This window comes from Acipenser ruthenus, chromosome 8 (assembly GCF_902713425.1).
Source record: "Acipenser ruthenus chromosome 8, fAciRut3.2 maternal haplotype, whole genome shotgun sequence".
NCBI classification, from domain to species: domain Eukaryota; kingdom Metazoa; phylum Chordata; class Actinopteri; order Acipenseriformes; family Acipenseridae; genus Acipenser; species Acipenser ruthenus.
This window is the reverse complement of record NC_081196.1, coordinates 3,581,591-3,602,542: the sequence shown is the minus strand read 5'-3', so window position 1 is coordinate 3,602,542 and position 20,952 is coordinate 3,581,591. Positions and strand designations below refer to the sequence as shown.

The 20,952-nt window shown below is 41.5% G+C and overlaps 1 protein-coding gene across 3 annotated transcripts in view; it reads right to left on the bottom strand.

Moving 5' to 3' along the window:
- Positions 1 to 1,170: 1,170 nt before the first annotated feature.
- LOC117407329 (DNA polymerase alpha catalytic subunit-like) overlaps positions 1,171 to 20,952 on the bottom strand; it is an 84,964-nt gene continuing 65,182 nt past the window's right edge. For 2 of the 3 annotated variants that reach the window (XM_034923027.2, XM_059028090.1), the window contains exons 36-37: positions 18,096 to 18,180; positions 1,171 to 2,404 (exon numbers count right to left, since the gene is read on the bottom strand). In XM_034923027.2, coding sequence (XP_034778918.2) covers positions 2,262 to 2,404; positions 18,096 to 18,180 — 228 coding nt within the window. In that variant the 3' untranslated portion in view covers positions 1,171 to 2,261. The remainder of the gene's footprint in view (positions 2,405 to 18,095; positions 18,181 to 20,952) is intronic. The other variant, XM_059028091.1, reaches the window with a different exon arrangement.

Here is a 20,952-nt window from a genome sequence, read left to right as displayed (position 1 = left end):
TCAACTTTTAAAGAAAAGGAAGGTGACAACACAGGGCTCAGCATCGCTGCTGAATCGCAAGACGGTGCTGGCAATGTCAAGCCCGTTTTACTGAATCAAAAAACAACGACACCCAAGACCCAGAACCGATGACTTGCTCCCAGATATCTTTAAGGAGATCAAATGATTACTTTGCATTCTATATACAAGATTTTGCAACTATATATTTTCAGCCATTCTTCACATATTAAATGTCCCTGCATTGAGAACAGCATCATGAACTAGGCAGACACCATATATAAAAAACAAAACAACTTATTTCCTCCATGTTGCACCATAGCGAAAATGCATCCCATTGCAATTCATTATTCAGCCCCTCACATTTAAAAAAGGCCTCCTGGTCATTGCACCATGTTCAGAAAGGTGCTGGTGTGAGCTGACTCACCTTACAATCCTGGCAGAGCAGCACCACAGCTTTGCTCATCTTTCAAAAGAAAAAGCAAAAATTACAATTAGAAAAGGCAGGACCTGGAGCAAGGACATGATCCTGCAGGGCTGGGACTGGTCTTGCCAATTCTATAATGATCACCAAAGTATGCATGTAAAATAATTTAGTGAAGGGTTAATAAAAATGCGCTTGCCAACAAATGACCAGACAGACAGGGTTGTTTCATTGTTGCTTTTTAATTTGCCTCCTCCAGCTAACACATCTCCTGAAGGGACATACCCAGTACGGTACTAAAGAAAGAATGGTTTGTACCATTTCAATTGCATGGATAGACTTCTTCACTTTAATCCTGGGTCAGTGTGCTGGAGATGCATTGATACAACATCACCCCCACTTTCTCCCCCGCATGTGCATGTCGTGCTTGGTGCACATCTTTTGCTTCGTGCTGTTCCACATGGTCCTCGACCTGGCCAGGAGTTACATGCTGCCACCTAGCAACGTTATGCTGGAGCATGGGTTGAACTTTCACAGCTGCACAGATAACACAAGATCTACATCAAACCTGCTACAGCAGATCTCTCTCCTAATTCAACATGGTCTCCTTCAATGACATCAAGTCCTGAAGGCATGAAGTTGGGTTGTACATGTTTTGTGAGTTTGGCTGACACGATTTGAGGTCTGTATCAATGAAAATGTTCTTCTAAATGATTTAAATTATACTCGTAGAAAAGACTTAAACCAAATTAATTTGAAAGCTTTATTTAAGTTTATTTGCATCAACATTCTGTATAATAAATGCAAATACATTAATATATTTTTTAACATTATATAAAGGAGAATATTACATACTGAACCTCAAAACGTTTAAAAAATGATTTTTTACATACAAAATAGAAACATGTGTAACCAAAAACCAAAGCAAGTATTAAATATCATATGGAAGTGTATATGATAAGAAAACATTGAGTCTTAAAACACTTAACCCCTCAGCCCCCCCCCCCACCCCCCAAAAATAAGAAAAAAGAAAAAACTAGAACTGGTAAACTAAGCAATCAACAAAACTAGTTTTGTGTCTTAATATTTAAAAAAAACAAAACAACTTTCAGGTCAACTGTAAAAAACAGAACTTATTATTTCTTCAAATGCTCTGAACTTTGTATCCATGCCAACATGCATAGTTGGATTTTGACAATGAACTTGATCTCCAGAGATGGTGAACACGTGGCCAATGATACAGTGGTAAAGTCTTTTCTACACACCTTTAAACTCGGGGGCAACTTAAGTGCCTCTGGACTAAAGAGCTGTCTAAAATTCTGCATGACAAGCATGCCTATTCATTATTTATTTTTATTGAGATGTGCCACTGAAGATCAATGTTTCAAAAATCTATAAAACCAAATAGTGAATGTCAAAAGTTAAATCTAATTTTCTCTTGCTGGACAGATGCAAAACTTCAATGACAGAGGAGTTTTATATCTAGTCTAACATACCAATTCCTTTTTCAAGCTTAAAATTCCAAGGAACTTTTAGCATCCAAGTTTTGGGGTTAAAAGTCCTGAAAGAATACCTGGTGAAATTTTTTTTACCCCAAATCTGCAACATATTACTGATGTCATGTGCATAACAGGACATCCTCTGCTTTACAGAAGCACCAGTCAGACAATTTACTGCTAGTCCAAAAATGGATTATTATAAGTAGGCAGGTACCGGGACATTAGAAAAAGGCTGACTGCATTAGTACACAGTCTAAACACTGAAATGTCTAAAACCAGAGAGCCAGAGGTGTTGTTCGCACGGTCAGAGTTTAAATTGCACTGCCAGGGCAGCTGAAAGGCTACTTGAGAGAGGCAAGGGACTGGAAGAGCTTGCTGAGATTGACCTCGGAGTAGCCGCTCACCGACAGAGCTTTGTCAGCGACTTCCTTCAGCTTCTTGTACCACACCTTTTCCTCTAACGAGTTCAGTCGCGACTGGCATTCTGAAGAGCAAAAGAAAACGAAGACAAGATTAGAACAAAACTCGTGCCATCCAAATAGGATACACACTTCACATACTTTTACACTCAGTTAACAAACATGATCTTAATAAGCAGCAACACTTCCAGGGATGGAAATAAGACTTCTCTTGCATAGTCGTGAGACCCATTCCTGGTTTTAATAGGAGTTTGATTAGCCAGTGTATAGGTAACAAGCTCAGGTTTGTCTTCTTAAACTCACAGCAAAACTAGGAATGGATCAAATGGCTATGCAAAGGGAGTCTTATTTCCCTACTCTTCCACTGAACATCAATAGGAACTTTCTTCCCCTAAACTACTTGTAACTAAACAGTGTCCTTGCATAACATTAAAGAACTGAACACAAGCACAAAGACCCCTGCATGAGAGGTTTCAAGCCATTGATCCTTCCACTCTAGTATTTAGATATTAAATAGAGGTCTGCTGATTTAGATCATTTAATTTCTAAAGAAGGACGTCTCTTCCCAAGCTACCGAGCAGTGTGAAGAAGAACAGTTTTTATTTTAAAAGCATCCTCTAACCACAGCTCTGCCAATACAGGCAGCTTCAGGACAACATTGCCCAGCAGTGTTTCTCTCTGTTTGTGTAACCCCTAGACAGGACGTGCTTGCAGGACTCAAACACACTGGCCGTCACCACATTCCTAACCTCTTTGAGAGACTGCTGTAAAAGGATTCCATAGGAACCATTCATAACGGTTACTCTACGATGCAGACGCTTGTCAACCACTGGAAACTGTAATTAATCTAGCAAACTAAATTTCACATTGTCCTCAAGAACATCCGCCATGTGCAACAGCCTTTCCTTGGTCTCTGCTAGAAAAGAAAGATGCTACTGCCGATAGAGCGAGCAGGGCACCTCCCTGCAGTACAGGCTGCACAAGATGGCACTGCCAATACACCGAGCAGTGCATCTCAGGCTGAAGCTTCTCGATTTGGTATTAATTTATTTAGGGTATCAAGGGCATTATCATTTAAGCGAACATAAAAACAAGTGACACCTCTGCAAGTGCACAGAAACGTCAATCTGCCAGATGTCTCTGCTTTCATATGCTGCTTCTCAAGCGCCTTCTCTGCAAGACACACTGCTGTAAAGCTAATGGGCTGGCAATCATTTAGATAATGACAGGGCCTCTGCTCCACAGGGAAGTCCCCTCAGAGATGGGGGTTTTACTCCAGGGGGACTGCGACAGTCATTTTCCCAGAATACAAAACAAGCTAGCTACGCACCCGGCACAGTGAAATGGGCACTGTACTGGATCTCTATTCCAGGGGGAACAGGAAACTTCAAGATCCCATCTAGGGTGGAACCTAGGCAGCAGTTTAAGATTTTTACAGGAAAAAAAACAAACAAGTAACAAACAAAAAAAAACCCCTATCTATATGTAGATCTATATTTTATTTTTAACCTGAACCCCAATCGACTTTGTTTTGGTAGAAAGTAACAGTAACTGCCAAAGGTCAATGATAAGGATCGGTATTCAATTGTACAGTTGGCCAAGGAGGCGGCTGGCTGCAAGAAACACAGAAATGAGTTGCTAGCCAATTTCTACATTAGAAAAAGTTTCACAGACAAATTCAAAAGCAATTCTCTCCCCTGGAGCGGCCAGCCTGGAAGAGCTTTACTTGGAAGCTAAATATGTCCAGTGAAGTAATCTGGTGCTCACACACACACACACACAATGTGTTTTTGAGGTTCGGTTTGAGAAATAAAATGAGGTTTACTGTCACAGCTGGCCCTCGACGGCGCTTTGGATTTGAATGACACAGAGCGCAGTGGAGAGCTGTCGAGCAGGGGTTTAAGATTGTGCAGTAATAAAGAGCAGGGAAGATGAGAGAGAGGACACAGCCCCTGATGTGTTTACCAACTCCGCTGATGGGATATTGACTTTTCCCACCAGGTTGGATAGAAAGGGGACTATTTACTCTGCCATACAACCAAGTAAGAATGACAACTAGCTCCACTCCTTGTGCCTCTCAGTGAAGACAATGGAGAGGTCTGCACTTCACCTACTGTACTGACAAACCCTGAGGGAGGGGTCCTGTACCTTCTCAAAACTCAGTGCGATAGCTACACTGATTTATATGAGCACGTGCAGAGAGGAGGTCCCTAACACGTAAACTTGACGAGTAAAACCGTTCTGGGGAGTGGGGATTTTAATAAGCAAGGCAAGGTTGAGTCCCCCAGAGGTTATCCATTTACTGGGATATTTCTTCATTTTATCCAAAACTGAAATGGTGTCTGCCAAGACAAAAGTCAAAGTGATACCATACCTATCTTGGCAGGCAACAGTGCAGAAACGGGTCGTTTTTTTGGGAATACAATTAACTAAATATATATCCCACCCACCCAGTAGTAAAATTGATAAGGTCTTGGTTAATCAAATATTAAACCTGTTTTGCAGAAGCTAACCTGTTTAGGGACACCAAAATACTCAGCTAACAAGGAGTTTGATTGGGGATAAATGGGCAATAACTGTCTAAACCAGAGTCATTCATCATTCCTAGAAAATAGATACAATTTAAAATCAATAATATAAAAACTCCTGGTAGGACCAAAAAAAAAAGCACATTAGCATACTATTCAAGTGGTTTAAATGTATGGCTGGAGGGTATCAAACCATCTCTCATAGTGGTCTCTGGACATTGGAAGAGTGACACAGATACAAGCTTCCCCCAGTTAGACAGGTTCCGCATCAAATTTCACAAAATCAGTCAGAAATCGTAGCCCTGATTGAACCTCAGTGTGAATCAATGAAAAAAAAAAAAAATTATGCCGTCTGTATTTTCCATTTGAAAGCGCCTACTTCTCATGGGGCGGACTTAACTCCATTTGCTGATTGTCCAGTGCACAAATCCGATTGCCATCAATATTGGCCGCATAAGCAGAAAACATTCCTTTATTACAGGCATCCAGAAAGCTTTCACACCCCACTGTTCCCCTGATGACTGGGACAAACTTCCCTGATCTCAGGGAGGCTAGCCAATGCGCTCAGGAACTCTTTCCTATTATCTAGTGTGGTGGGCTATTCAGCACAAAGACCACATTGAGGCATTCTGAAAAAACAACACATTTTATTAAAAAGAAGTTACCTGTCCAACCACTTTATAAAAGACATGCAGGTTCAAATGATTGTGATCCATTTTCCTCGTGGGTCCTTTCTAGGTTTAATGAAATCATTGTGGCACCAATAAACCCATAGTGACAAAAGCCAAGCTGGATATTTTTGTTGTTTATAGTTTTACAGGATAGGGCTTCATACACCTCAGAATAGCTGATGCTCTAAGCTAGCAAAGCGGTGTGTTTAGCTCTGATTTTTGAGTTCTTGATCCACAATTCAGTACCTACTGCTAGAGCTCCTCATCCCTCAGGAAAGGTTCTTGAACTCAGTAACATACACAGACCTTGCCAAGGGAAGAAACATCAAGTCACAGGTGTCCCTTTAGTGAAAAGCAGCTGCTTACATAGTCATACAAATCAATACTAAACTTCACCCAGCAGGATTAAGAACTCCAGAATATCTTCCAGCCCACAATATGTTTGCTATCAAAAAAACAATATGATAATTCAATGAAATGGCTTCACCATAGCCTTTGTATGACCATTACGTCAAAGACAATCGCCACGATTAGCCCACACTAGCAGGGAGCTGGTGGGTGGTGTGAAACCCGGGAGCAGGGGGGTAAAGGGACACGGAATCCATTCTGTGGTGTTGAATAAATAAAGTTAGAAGCTGAAACACAGAGGGGACTGAGGTTAAGCGCTGGAGAGCATGCCTAAATAAAGTTCTGAACAGAGGAGATGGAAAAATAAGCACACAGTGTAATCCCGAGAACCTATTACTTCAGACAATTTGCTTTGAAGAAAAAAAAAAAAAAAAGAATGGTAAATGATTACCCAAAAGCAATCATGTCATCATTTCTGAACGATGGAATAAAATATTTTTTTTCTTTTTTTTTTGTATGTGGCTGAATGAGAGCAACTTAAAAGCCACAGAGCTTGTCAGAGGCACTTTATTGCACGCTTACCTTTCTTTATACATGTATCTTTTCTTTTTTTTTTTTTTAGATTTTACACCCTGTTTCCCAATTCATCACTGCACAGGCGGACTAAAGCCCCCTCAAGCACCCAGCAGGGGGAGTATTTAAAATAAATAGCATTCTCTAAGAGAGAGAGAGAGAGAGAGAGAGAGAGAGAGAGAGAGAGAGAGAGAGAGAGAGAGAGAGAGAGAGAGAGAAAAACATGCTCAGCTACAAGGCCAGACACTGTATCAGCTTCAGCAGTGTCTAACAAGGTGTAAATACAATAACAAGCATGTAATTAAGTGAGCATGATGAAGTTAATGGAGATAATTCATTCCATTTTGGTGCTTATGAATATTCTATTAGATGTTATCAGGCAGCTGGAATAGCTGTTAATTTAATCATCATTCAGACCAGCAAAATGTTCTTTGTGCGAGCATAATTGCAGAGAATGAATAATTGATTTGACAATCGTACCAGAGGATTTCAAACAGCTCGCTGCCCCTGAAGAGAGCAGAGAGGGAGGAGGGATGGGATTCTGCAAGCCCTGAAGAGGTGGCAGAGAAGCCAGCCTATAAATTGAGCATTATCAAAAAGCAGATAAAGGACAATTTTTATTTTATCAATGCAACAAAATTACATTACCGAGCGCCCATAATCACTCTGCCCACACTTAACAGGGAGGGGGGGAAAAAGAGAAATGAATTGCTCTTCAGGGAAAGAATGAAATCAGTTCAGAATCATTTAGAAGCCATTGATATTGGATATAATTTTTTATGTTTTATTATGGGAAATCTCAAACTGTGTTTGAAATTGCTTCCACATTTAACTTGGTAGCCTGCAATCAAGAAGTAGATTGTATTTTACATGTAGACCAGAGCTATTAAACATGCCCCATGAATTTCAAAATCGGTTTATTTATATATTATACAGGAAAGAGATGATTCCGTACCGCCCTGTCTCCATCTTTACCAGATGGCTAGCCAGTCAGTCTTGCACCAGGGACTGGCGTATAATGTCCAAATCCCTCTCCCAGCTTTTAAAACAAACCAAAAAAAAATAAATACACAAAACAAAAACAGCAAAAGAAAATAAACAAAACCCCTGAAGGCACAGATACACAAGCAGCCAGCACAGAACTCTCACCAGGGACTGCTGTTTACATCAAACCTAATTAGACACCAACAGCCTTTGTTTAGCGTGAGTCACTGCAGTGTTCAGAGTAGTGCAACACCTATCCTAATGGTTCCATTTAGAAAGGTTTTTCCAAAGGCGCAGTGGGATGGAAGCACTGCACAGTGAACTGCGGAGGTCTGGGTTGAAGTCTAGCTGAGGGAACAAGTGAAATTCATTTGTATGACTCATCCCTGTACCACACGACAAACCCCGGACATGTCACAAGTGCAATGGCAGCAAAGCGGACAGAGCTGGAGGGCAGACAGATGTGTTTGCCAGGTACTTCTCTCTTTGTTTTTTTTTATGATTGCTCAGATTCAGGGTTGGGGTCAATTCCTGTTTTTCAATTTCAAATCCACCTCCAATTTCTTTTTTAAAAATCAATTCCCCATTCCAATTTCTTCAAAGGAATTGGAATTTATATTTTAGAGAGAATTGTTGGGATTGCTCATCTGCTTTCACTTGAAGCGAATTTAATGTGTTGTCACTGAGAAGCTCATTTTAACAGAATACTGCTAATTGCCATTTTGATCAATGATGTGCAGGAATTGATTAAAAAGGGGAATGGGAATTAGAAATTGATTTTAAAAAGGAATCGGAAATTTGAACAGGAATTCAACCCTGCTCAGATTACCAATGTTTTCCAAGGTACAGTTTCGATGTCAGAGACGCTCGTGTGGATTCCAACCCCCTCCCAGAGAAATTTCTTTTTTAAAAAACGCCTATAGACAGAACGGATTGGTACATTAAAAATGAGCACATCAATAAAACCCATGTAACTCTACCAATACACTAAGATCAAATGATGTGCCTACATTCAAAATCCCTAAATTGAGATCCAATATGGCCCAACATGCCTTTGTGTATCAAGCTTCCCATCTTTGTAACCCACTGCCTTCGAACATAAAAACAGCCTCTTCACAATTAGGAGGCTGTGTGGTCCACTGATTAAAGAACAGGGCTTGTAACCAGGAGGTCCCCGGTTCAAATCCCACCTCAGCCACGGACTCATTGTGTGACCCTGAGCAAGTCACTTAACTTCCTTGTGCTCCGTCTTTTGGGTGAGACGTAATTGTAAGTGACTCTGCAGCTGATGCATAGTTCACACACCCTAGTCTCTAAGTTGCCTTGGATGAAGGCGTCTGCTAAATAAACAAATAATAATAAAATAATACCTTTTTAAATCGCTCATGAATATGTATTTTAAATCTAACCGGGGTGGCTAATCCTGTAGATACTTGACAATGGCCAGGATCATGTAAATAAGATTTCTTTATGCTTTTATGTTGTGTTACTGTTTTAAATGTGCCCTGTTTGAATGATTTCTCTCTTTTCCATTGATTTTATCATGTTATTTATTGCTGTCTTCTCTTGCCAGGACCCCCTTCTTGTAAATGAGATGTATATCTCAAGGATTCTACCCTGGTTAAATACATACAATTGAAATCTGATAAAGCATCTCTTCCCTCTTTCTGGGACATTGCCACAGTACTACCAGGAGACAGTGCAGTTCAACGCGGAGCACTGGCCAGCCATGCTAATCAAACAGACCATCAATCTTGTTCCGTGCAGGAGCTACACACAGTGGGTGACCTCTGAAACAGTTGTCAGAGTAATTTTAATGCTGCTCTGGATTTAACTTGACTAACTGGAAGCAATGGAGCCCCCCCCCCATCTCTCTTTCTTGTTCTCGTGGCAGCAGTTATCAAAAACGCTACAATAACAGCTTCAGAAGTAGAATGGCGGAAGATTGGTTTTCTATTGTGCTGCTGAGCTGGCATAATGCCCGCTTTAAAAGCAATTGGCTGCTCATCACTGGAGAAGAAAGAGAGGAGAAAAAAAAAACTGCCAGATACGACACTAAATGCCTTGGAAAGAAGTCTCAGGACTAAGGCCCCCCTGATTCCCAATCCATCCAGCTGACTTTTTTTATTGGGGTGGGGGATATTCGGTGTGGCAAGGAGAATGGATAATACAGTATGGCGTAAATGTTGCAATGTTAAGTTTTGACCGGATTTTAACCCATGCCTCTTGATTAGCAGCAACATTCTACGGCAACCAACACGTGAAATCAGTAATTTACAAGCTAAAAATATAGAAATCCTAAAAACAGAACTGTCCAAGGTACTGAAATTCTACAAGAAAGAGACAGACACTCACCTTGGAACACATTATCCTTTGTGTGGAAAGACAAAATAATTCTCCTGTGTCTTAGATAAGACGAGGAAGGGGGGAAAAAAGGAGCTTTAGATTTGTTAACATTTCAATTAAAATTGTGATTACAGTGCAGCGCGACAACATCTGTATTTATAATTTTACTGTCGGATGACTTGCCGTGCTAAACAATAGCTTCAAGTGGAAAAGTAATTGGAATTTGTCTGCAACATGCCAGGCAGTGACACAAAGCTTTTTAGGGAATAAAGAATATTTGGTTTGATTATAAACTTAACCAGGTAGGGATGATCAGAAACAGAAGATTGTTTTCATAAAATACAAGAGGTTTATTAAAATAGTTCCAACAGGAAGATATTTATTGCATTTGACTCTCCTGATCTTCATACAAGCCTGACTTCTAATTAAAATGCTTTGAACGGTAATACCCCAGGGCTAGAAATAAGACTCCTACTGCATAGCAGTTTTCACCCATTCCAGGTTTTACTACAAGCTTGATTAGCCACAATAGTATAGGTCCCTACACACAGCACAGTCCTAGCCTGTTCCCCAGGATCTGCACTTCATATATCACTAAAAGCAGAGATTCCTAACTTTGCACGACTAGAATTATTGACGTTTCTAAATAAATCACCACTGTTGCTCGGTCACACATGCAACTCTCCTATTAAACACTAAAAAGATGCTTTACAAAACACTCCTCTGTAGCTTTAATGACCAAACATGCTGTATGCTGTCATTTCCAACCACATGACCAAGTTCCAGAAGCCTGGAAGTTGCGTTTATCAGAACTATTAACATGAACCCTTTTTATTCCGGGAGCAGGCACTTTTAACCCTTCGTATCCTGGATCCCCCTCCAGCTGTTGCAACATGGTGTAGTATTCTAGTTCTGAGTGCATCTTTCGTTAACCCTTTAAGGTAGTAGGATCAGAGAATTGTACAAATAGTGTACGATTTCTGGTAAGCTTGTACTTGTGACTGCCGAATCTCCCAAAAGAAAAAAATAAAATAACTCGCTTGTCTAGCTTTGTCTATCTAACTTCACTTTAGTTTTGAAAGTGTATAAAACCATCCCTGATTGGTTGTTGGAGCCTTTGGAGATGTCAGTCATTTGGCAAGCAGCCAATGGTTGTTTAAAATGGGTGTCCAATGTCAACATTACATCATCGTTCATATATGAACAATTTCTAGCAGCGAAAGGGTTAAGGGGTTAAAGAGGAACTAATGGACAAAAAAAAAAAAGTGATTATAAACTATGAAAAAAAGAGATCCTGCATGCAAAGAACGAGGTCCCTCAGTCAAGTAACCCTTCTGCGGTGTCCATGATAGAAAGGGTTACACTGTATACTGTCATTGTCCTGCTGTATAATTGAATAAACGCATAGACAACAAGACAAGGCTGAGACAACAGTTCCGCTCGCCCTTCCCAGAGAGATTGTGGCGCGTCTATTATGAAACTGTTTAACAAGTCCGGGCTCTTGGGAGATTGAGATTCCCTCAAGAAAATTATTATTTCAACACCGCCTCTAACTGCCAAGAATACTCCACTATCTGTGCCATTATTTTTTTTTCTTACACTTCTAAAAAGAATGCTGGCCTGACAATGATGTTTTGGTTTACACTCCGTATCACAATCCACACAAAACTGTCAAAACTAGGGAGAGAAGTAAGCGGTTATCAAGCAACTGTCAAGGCAGTCCTCTGAGGAAAGGAGAGCGACGTGGTTTTAACTGCCACACATTATCATACTTCGCCAAAGAAGCAAGCAGCATCACTGTAGCTGTGCATCTGTAATGCATTAATTAGATGCACAATATTGCTGTTCTATATACTTAGATTCCAGTTTCTCTCCTCAAGGACTCTCTCCTAAAGTTAATCTAACCATGTGAAGTGGGGAAGTCGTGATCCAAGAATAAAAGCAGGGAAGTAAAGAACCTTGGATCTAAACGTCTCGTAACAATTTCTGAGTGGCCTGGACAAAATACTTTCGAACGTGAACTGAACAACAAATCAGATAAAACTGTCAATTCAACACCCATGTTATAGGAAAGAGAGTCAAGCAATCTTCATGATCAGCAGTAAGGTGAGAGGACCGAGACAGCATGCTTGGGCGCTGATGGAGTTCCCCTACTTGTCCCACACGGTCTACTGCAGATGCTGGTTTCCCATCCCATAACTGGACAATGTTGCTAACCTTAAAAAAGGGCCACTAGATCAGACCCCAGGAGGCTGAGCTGAAGTTGCACAACCTTATACTCGAACTAATCTTGATGACCTGAAATAATCAGATACATAAACCTGCATTGTATTTCCTAGACCATCGTTTCTGATTCCCATTAATCCAGCAGCTCATATTTGAATGTTACAGATATGTAAAATTTCATCTGGCACCTCCTTCCACCAATACATTCAGGATCCGTTCTACAGCGGCAGGTGCTTCCCTGGCTAAAGGCATGTGCAAATCACACCTCTGCACAGGACCCTGTCATGATCCCTGATGAAACACAAGCAAAGTGCATGCATCTCTCTCCTCTCTTCACATTAAAACCACAGAAGTGTCATTACAGTAGGATACAAATTGATATTCACACTCTACACAAAAACTATATCTGGGGACACACACAGACAGGTCCCTTTGATCAGACTGTACACCTGCTGGAACCATTACTTCTTTATCTAGTTGAAACAGACGGAGGATGTAGCAATTGTGGTCAAGTGCAATTTACTAAATAGACCGCATTCTTCTAGGTACGGCAGCTTAGACGGACTCGTACAAAATGTACATCCAATTTAAAGAAATCGAAAATAGCCAGTTAAATTATGTGAAAAATCTAGCTGATGGGATCCCTGTATAGAGATTACTGTCACTACTCATGCAATCATCTAAATCTTGCTTGAGCTAGTGAGAGACACAAAGGATTTCTAATGGCTGTCAGCAGGATACTGTGTTTAGGGAGGGGGGAGGCACTCAAATTCTCTAAAGGCCTTCCTTACGAACGGGATAAACATGGTATCCTTCTGACACAGCCAGAGGAATTCAAACTAGAACACTGCTAATGCTTTGCAATAAATGGCATTGCTTCCCGGGTGCTCACCAAGTAAAGCAACGTGGCCACCTTGCGTTCACAGCTGAGCAACAAAAGCGTGACAGAGGCTCCGAATGATGAGAAACAAGAGAACATGACCAGCGGTGAAGCGTCTGACCCTAAGCGTGTAGACTGCAGTCGACGTCCATTTGTGTTACTGCAGTGAATGCTTAACATGAGCACCATTCCCTCCCCACTTCATTTGTTAATACCGGCCCCTGGGTTGATGCATTGAGCTGATGAAGAAACTGTTTGGCGTCACATTGTTGGTTGCAGAAGACATCACTTTTAGAGGAAGCCCAGATATATTCCTAAAATACTGCAGGGTGAGGCGTAAAAATAAAAAGGTCAGACGCAGCAGTTCTGGGAAAACTTCCCTCCCGTTTGTTAATAGAGCTGAAATGCACCTGGCCTGTGCTCACCCCAGACTGGCCGAGACCTCACACCCAGGACTCGGCACAGAGCTCCGACTGGCTGAGACCTCACACACCGGACTCGGCACAGAGCTCCGACTGGCTGAGACCTCACACAGAGCTCCGACTGGCTGAGACCTCACACCCCGGACTCGGCACAGAGCTCCGACTGGCTGAGACCTCACACCCTGGACCCGGCACAGAGCTCCGACTGGCTGAGACCTCACACCCTGGACCCGGCACAGAGCTCCGACTGGCTGAGACCTCACATCCTGGACTCGGCACAGAGATCCGACTGGCTGAGACCTCACACACCGGACCCGGCACAGAGCTCCGACTGGCTGAGACCTCACACACCGGACCCGGCACAGAGCTCCAACTGGCTGAGACCTCACACCCTGGACCCGGCACAGAGCTCCGACTGGCTGAGACCTCACATCCTGGACTCGGCACAGAGCTCCGACTGGCTGAGACCTCACACCCTGGACTCGGCACAGAGCTCCGACTGGCTGAGACCTCACACCCTGGACCCGGCACAGAGCTCCGACTGGCTGAGACCTCACATCCTGGACTCGGCACAGAGATCCGACTGGCTGAGACCTCACACCCTGGATGTATTAAAGCTGGGGTGTCCAATCACTGTGCTGGAGGGCCAGGTTTAACAGTTAAATGAGATTATTAACTACTTTAGGCTCAGGATGGATGTTTAATTGGTTCAATTAAACAATTTAAAACAGGGTTGGAACAAAGACTAAGAGTGGAAGGGCCAACTTTGGACACCCCTGTCTTAAAGCTACTTACAAATAAGACAAAAAACGATTTACCATCGCAGGCAGCATAGATTTAAAACACACATTTAAAACGTTTAAAATGCCCAATGCGTGACTCCGTAGAATCTAGAAATTCACTCTTTAGCAAGGCAACCACTATATCATTTTGTTTTCCACTTTTTTATTTCCATCTGTGTTCTAAGAAGCCCTTTTCATCAAGTGACATCAAATCACACAAACTGCTGGGCACAATAAACCCAGGGACTTGAAGACCCCTGTCCAAGATGAAAATTCTAGCCCAGACCTGTTTAAATCATGTTAACATGATCACAGAAATATATGCTCCATTTCCAATTATTTATGAAGGGCTATCCTTTTCTTTCTTGCCAATTACATTCCCTATCATTTCCAAAAATCTACAAACTGTTTTCAATCAACAAATTTCCTTATTACAGTGTGCCGCCAGCTAGCTCCTGCCTTTCTGTTCTACTAGAGTCTTGATTGGGCCAGCGCTTTGCATTTAGCACAGGCAGTGATTGCAAGTATCAAGCAAATTAAGGTTGTCAATATCATCTTCGAGGAGAATATCCTTCAGCCACTACACTGCCACTCGGTGCTTTCAGACACAGAGGCAGGAGAAGAAGCAGCAGTGGCAGAGCCACCACAAGAAGGCTAGCTATAGCCCGGGCGTGTCAGACCCCAAACCTGCATCATCGCAGTGTGATAGATGGGAGTGCTCCTTGTTACGCTGCGGCACAAACACTTGTTCTGCCCCCCATTTTGTGATTTGATTTATGTTTCTGTTGTTGAAAGTGAATCCAGTCAGACTGACAATTCCTGGCTGTGCTCTAGACTTCTTTATTTGATCAGTACCGTGTCATTTTACGAGAGACTTTTTCGGCCAAGACGTTGCCAATTGTTTTATATTAGATTGTGGGTTGCCGATGTGCTTCAGCTTCTGCCTAGGCTCTGTACAGTCAAATAAAGCACATCCAAACCGAGGGGGAGAATAAACACTCACCCCTTCAGTCCGGGGTGCTCTTTGGTGCCATACACCTCAGGAGTGTCGGCTACAGAGAAGCGAATGATCTGGCAGAAAGAAACAACGGTACTGCGCTGTTCCTGGGCTGATCACCTCGAATGTTAAATCAAAGTGTGAGACTGGCTCACAACTGGCCACTAGGCTTTCAAGAGAGCCAGAACAAGGGCTGTACCTTTCCGCATTTCATTACCATGCTGCATGATGCACGTAGTGGCCTGAATAAGGTCAATTCCAAGTTAAGAAGCACAACCGTTCCCCCTTTAGTTCAATACGGTGTGCATGCATGCATGTAGATTACTTACAAAAATGAAATCCTTTTGTACACCTACAACCTGTTGCAAAACCTGATGTCTTAATGGGCCACCCTTTGGATGACGAACGCATTTATCATGCAAATGACTTGAATAGTGCAATATATAAAAGCTACTCAACTACTGTATGCTTTGTGTGCTGCGCTATGTATTTATGTTATATATGAATGAATGCGAGACAGGCACATTATTATTTAAAATATAGAATCACCTATCAAACATAAAATAAATTAACCAATAGTTGAACATTTTCCAAAAAATAAAACACAACATGAACAACCTAAAACATGTAGTTTTAAAAGAAGAATTAGATAATGTACAATATAGAAAATAAAGGAAAATCAATAGATAAATACTCAATACAATAGAAAGGAATAGTAGATTGTTCCATCATTAACTGTGAAGTACATCACATCAGAAGCACATTAATAGATTTAAATAGAAATAAATGAGTGTAGTTACCATGGGATCAAAGGTCTAGAAGTACCTCCACTGTTTGTTTTCAAACACTCTTTCCCCTGATTAGGGTACATTAAATATATATGGATTAATAGGGATATATAAACAGAAAGGGGCTTTTACTGCAGCACTTTTTATTTTACACTGAATTTTAATTTAAAGAGTATTGATTTAAAAAGACCATTCCCATCAACCTTAGTATTCACAAGGTTTCGAAAATTAAACTGCATACATTCAATTGACCGCTTCCCTGAATCAGATCCCTGCAAACTCCACTGCAAATTACAAGTGACCTTTGGAGTTGCACAAGGTGCAGGCACAATCACGCATTTAAAAAACTAAGCTTTCCTCTAATGTGCGAGTGTATGAAATCAAATGAGGCTTGCAATGTAATCAGTGTGGTTGGCTGGTTTAATATATGCCGTTTCAAATAAAATCACTGCAGACGCGGAGAGGCTGACCTAATTCGATCTGTTTCTTACTAAAAACACTGACAAGGCAGCAAGCAGAACCAGTGCCAGCTGGGAAAATGCTCAGTTCCGGTACCAAAGAAAAAAAAAAAGAAACATTAAAAATAAAAGTACCGGAAGGACAGACCGTAATTTAAGAAAATATACTTACCTCCATTTAAAAGCACACAGGCTGCCTAGATAGAACAGCATCTCTTTATAGTACACCTACAACCTGTAGCAAAACCTGATGTCATGATGGGCCACCCTTTATATACTTACCTCCATTTAAAAGCACACAGGCTGCCTAAATAGAACAGCATCTCTTTATAGATGAGTTATTTTATGGATGACAAGGAGAGATTGCGTGTATATCGAAGTAAAATGTGTATTTTTATACATGTCCATTACGTGAATTAAAATAAACACATTGAATTTGAATTATGGCATCTGCATGTAACAAAAAAAACCTGACACTATAATTGCAGCCTATATATTGATATATATTTAATTCATGTATTTATTTATGTACGAGTGATTGTTTTTGTGGCTTGTGGTCCCATCTCATCTCAATTCACACTCACACCTCTACTGTTTTATATTGCAAGTACATTTTTTAAATGTATTTTAACTTCTAGGGTTTGTTGCATTCCACAGTATTTTCCTGTCCGTAACAGTTTCTTCTGGACTGTGGTGTTTAGGTATGTTTTTTACTTGATAGCCGTATGTACGCAGTTGCCAAGGGAGCTCACAGATTGATCCAGCACGTTTTTTTTTTTTTTGTAGGCCAGCGTAGACTACTTGTTATTCACAAGACAAGAGCATCAAGTGATAATTTGTGCGGATACAAACGTGAACCCAGCGCTATCCTTCAGTGAAAGGTCCTCCTTGTAATTGTTAACCTTGCTGTAAGAGTGGTGCAATTGCCCTTGCAGAAGCTCCAATATACCCAAGTGACAGCAGCTTTAGAAAGATTGGATTACAGAATCGGCACACAGCGTGACCCTAACAGCAGCCTTTCCTGGGACTATGGAATGAGTTGGCCTCTTCTGCAAGGACGGTCCCTCTGTTCCATGGTTTAGGATGTACTGGGAAAGCAGTCGATGAAGCTGGGCACCACACTGGCTAATTGTTTATCCACCTTGCACCCCCACCTCCTCCTGGCTCAGCTAATGCACTGCGCCTAATAGACTGGGCACACCAGGACACATTTCTATTATCCACAAAGCTACGGATTACAGCAAACTCACTTTAACCTCTTCGGAGTCGAACTGTGGATCCAGCACATCGTCAGCGTTTAGATCATGTCTACCCGGCACCAATTATTTAATAATAATACCAGTATTGTTATTGTAATGTAGCCCCGTTTTCATAGCCAAGCCACTCAGATCAAACACAAGATTCTCATGGGATCTGAAAACGCAGCTCATTTCGCTCCATGCATTCTGCTTTGCTCGCCGGTGTTTTTCTCCTGTTGTGAATTTAGCACCCTTGCTTTAGACATGCTCCTGTTCCCTGAATTCAAACTCTAACATGACGAGCATTATACTGACCTGCTGTACAAAAGTGCACGTACAGCATGCTGCCGCAGTTATTTACACACAAGCTGGGATGTACAGTGCAGCTGCACACTGATGCTGGATCAGACCGCTCACTATACAGGTGCTCTGTATACAGGTCCCAAGCCAGTCTAGTTTTCATGGGAACAGACTCTTTGGATGTTGAGTAGTTGGAGTAGATTAAAAGGACGTACCTTTCTCTTGTTTACCCACAGCATAATCCCAGTCAAAAATATACCGGTAATAGCAGAGCTGGGTGTAGAGAGCTTTTTCAGGGTACTATAAAAAAAACAAAAAAAAAATTGTTGATTTCTGAGACTTCTTACAAAGAGCAGAACCCTAAAGACATTCTTTTCAACACATTGTTTGCAAACCCCATTTATAATTATATGCATCTATATTAATCTTATGTACCCAAAACATGCTCAATTTCCATAAACCTAGACTATTTTTTTCTTCCATGTACTTTCAGTTTTCCAATCATAGTTGGTCACATATGGAACATACAAATAGCAGACATCTTTCTGTGTGCATAAAAATGGAGAGAAATGTGTTATTCCTTTCCATCTTTATTAACATATCTATGTATAGTGATATATCAAAATGTACACATTACTTATCCACAAACCCACACTATTCCCTAAAAGCATATGCCAGTATTGCAGGTTTTTATAGATCAATCCAAGCAACTTAAGCACAGAATGTTTTTTGTACCTAAAAGAAAGGATGGAGATTAAGCTATTTGTTTAGTTTTAAATTCAGTCGTAATTGCCGGAACACATCTCCATGACTGTGTGCATTCAGCAGGTTGAATAAAAAGAGCTGAAATTACCTCCTTCATAATAGTTTGTTTTGATAATGCATTGTGTGTCGAGATGATGAGAAACAGTTGCTGTCAATTTGATTAGCCATTATATTTTTATGTTAATTGCCATTATCGGGTCCATTCTGTTTAGTGTCACCATAGAAGCCATACAATGTTAGCATAAATAACAAATTTGAGTAAATTAGGAAGGTATATTTTTTGCCAATTCATTTTAATTGCCCCTCAGTCCTTCCGCTGGTTAACGCAGCTGTTGACCCATAATAAGCACTAGGTCAATATAGCTGCTTGTCAATTCAGAAATGCAAAGTGCCGTGTTGCTGGTAATGGATATACAGCAACCACTGCCAATCAGTTGTAGCAAAACTACAGCAGCACTTAGACAGATAAAGGTTCAAGGATGCGGTTGGCCGACCTTAAAAGAACAGGCAGAAATAAGTGGGCTGCTGGTGCAAAAAGTGAAAACGCTTGTACACTCCGAGACGCAAGCAGGTGCTTTAGTTTGGGTCGAGCCAAAGCAATCCCTTAAGCAGCTACACAGCTCGTCAAGAAGTTAATCATGAAATAGGGCTGTGTTGTGTGGAGGGAGCTTTTGCCTCTAAACTGATTTGAAAATGATCAGTTTGCACAGCCTACTGGAAATGCCAGGGTCAAGCAGGTAAGCAGACCAAAGCAAAACCGAAGGCATTTGCTGTACCAGCAAGGGATTCACCGGGCAATGCCTACTGTACATCATCATCGAGGAGTTTCCTGTTGATCAGTTACTGGTACTCAAATATAGCCATGCTATGGTACACACACACACACAAACAGATACTGGATGCGCCACTCGGCAGCCCACACACACACAGTTGCATGGTACACACAAACAGTTGCATGGCACACACACACACACACACACACACACACACACACAGAATTGCATGGTAGACACACAACTGGTGGATTTCATGGAATTTATGATCTACAGGAGTCAGCTGTTTTACCGAGTGGGACCACAGAGAGCGGTTCATTCCCACTGACACCAGTAGCAAGATGGAGAGGAAGGCGGCAGCAACATCAATCCATTGAGACCAGCCCTGCTGCTGCTGCAATGCCGGATTAAGGCAGTAATCGATTGTGATGACATTGCACCTTCAAAAACACATGGACCTCCTGGTTTACAGCGGAGTGACATCTTCCTTAAGATGGGCTGTGGTCTGCTCCTGGTTTCATGTGATTAAATGTAGACGCCCGGTTTGGCCTTTCTCTCTCTCTCTCTCTCTCGTGTGTCACGTGCAGCACTCAGCCCCTGTCTTTGTTTGCAGAGTGACATCTATTTCACTTTTCACCAGAAATTTTCTGCATTTTCGGCCTGAACGGCTCAGAAGTAAACCAGCTGTGAAATTGCTACAGACTCCCCCCCCATCCCCTTTGTAACATTTTTGCGAGACCCCAATAAAAGAAAATGGCCTGGTTGCTGCCCTCCCCATTGCACCTTTGAAAATATATTCCAGTAATGCAGTTTCTATGGAGTTCTGAAACAATTGCGGATCAGCTTGTAAAACATGGTGTGATTAGATCTGAACTGCATTCAAAAGTAAAGGGGAAATAAAAGTGCCTACGCATTCAAGTCTTAAAATTCTTCACCTGGCCAATCCCTGAATTTGCAAAGGAATATCTGAAATGAATAAATAAAAACAAAATTCCACAGAGAATGTTGGCAGTTAAAGAAAAACACGATTTGTACTTTTTGTTATTTTCAGAGTGCAATAAGCATGCTGAGCTCCCTGGAGTCACGCAGATACAAGCCTGCTCTTTCTCCTCTTTGATCCCTGGTCTCAAACTGCATAGTGAGGACCGGGACCATCACATTGGCTTATTTAGATGTACCAAAGAGGTCAGCTGAACTATTTCTGCTCACAGTTACTGTAAGTCTCAAACAGAGGTCCCATCTGTTAACATTTTATATATTGGTTGTAAAACAAAAATAAAAAAAACGCACCACAATACTATTCCAAAGACTGGCGGGGGCCTGCCTTTACTTGATAGCACCTCTTTACATCCATACCATAATGTCACAATAAGCAAGCTTGGTGGTGGTATGGTTTAAGAACCTCAGAACTGAACTGATCGTTCATGGAATCCTGTGCACTACCCCCGAGTCCCAATCCGAGCCCTGTGCAGTAACAGAAGCCCAGTGAAAGTGCATGGGACACCAGCAGCTGGAAGGTGCAAAACGGAACCTC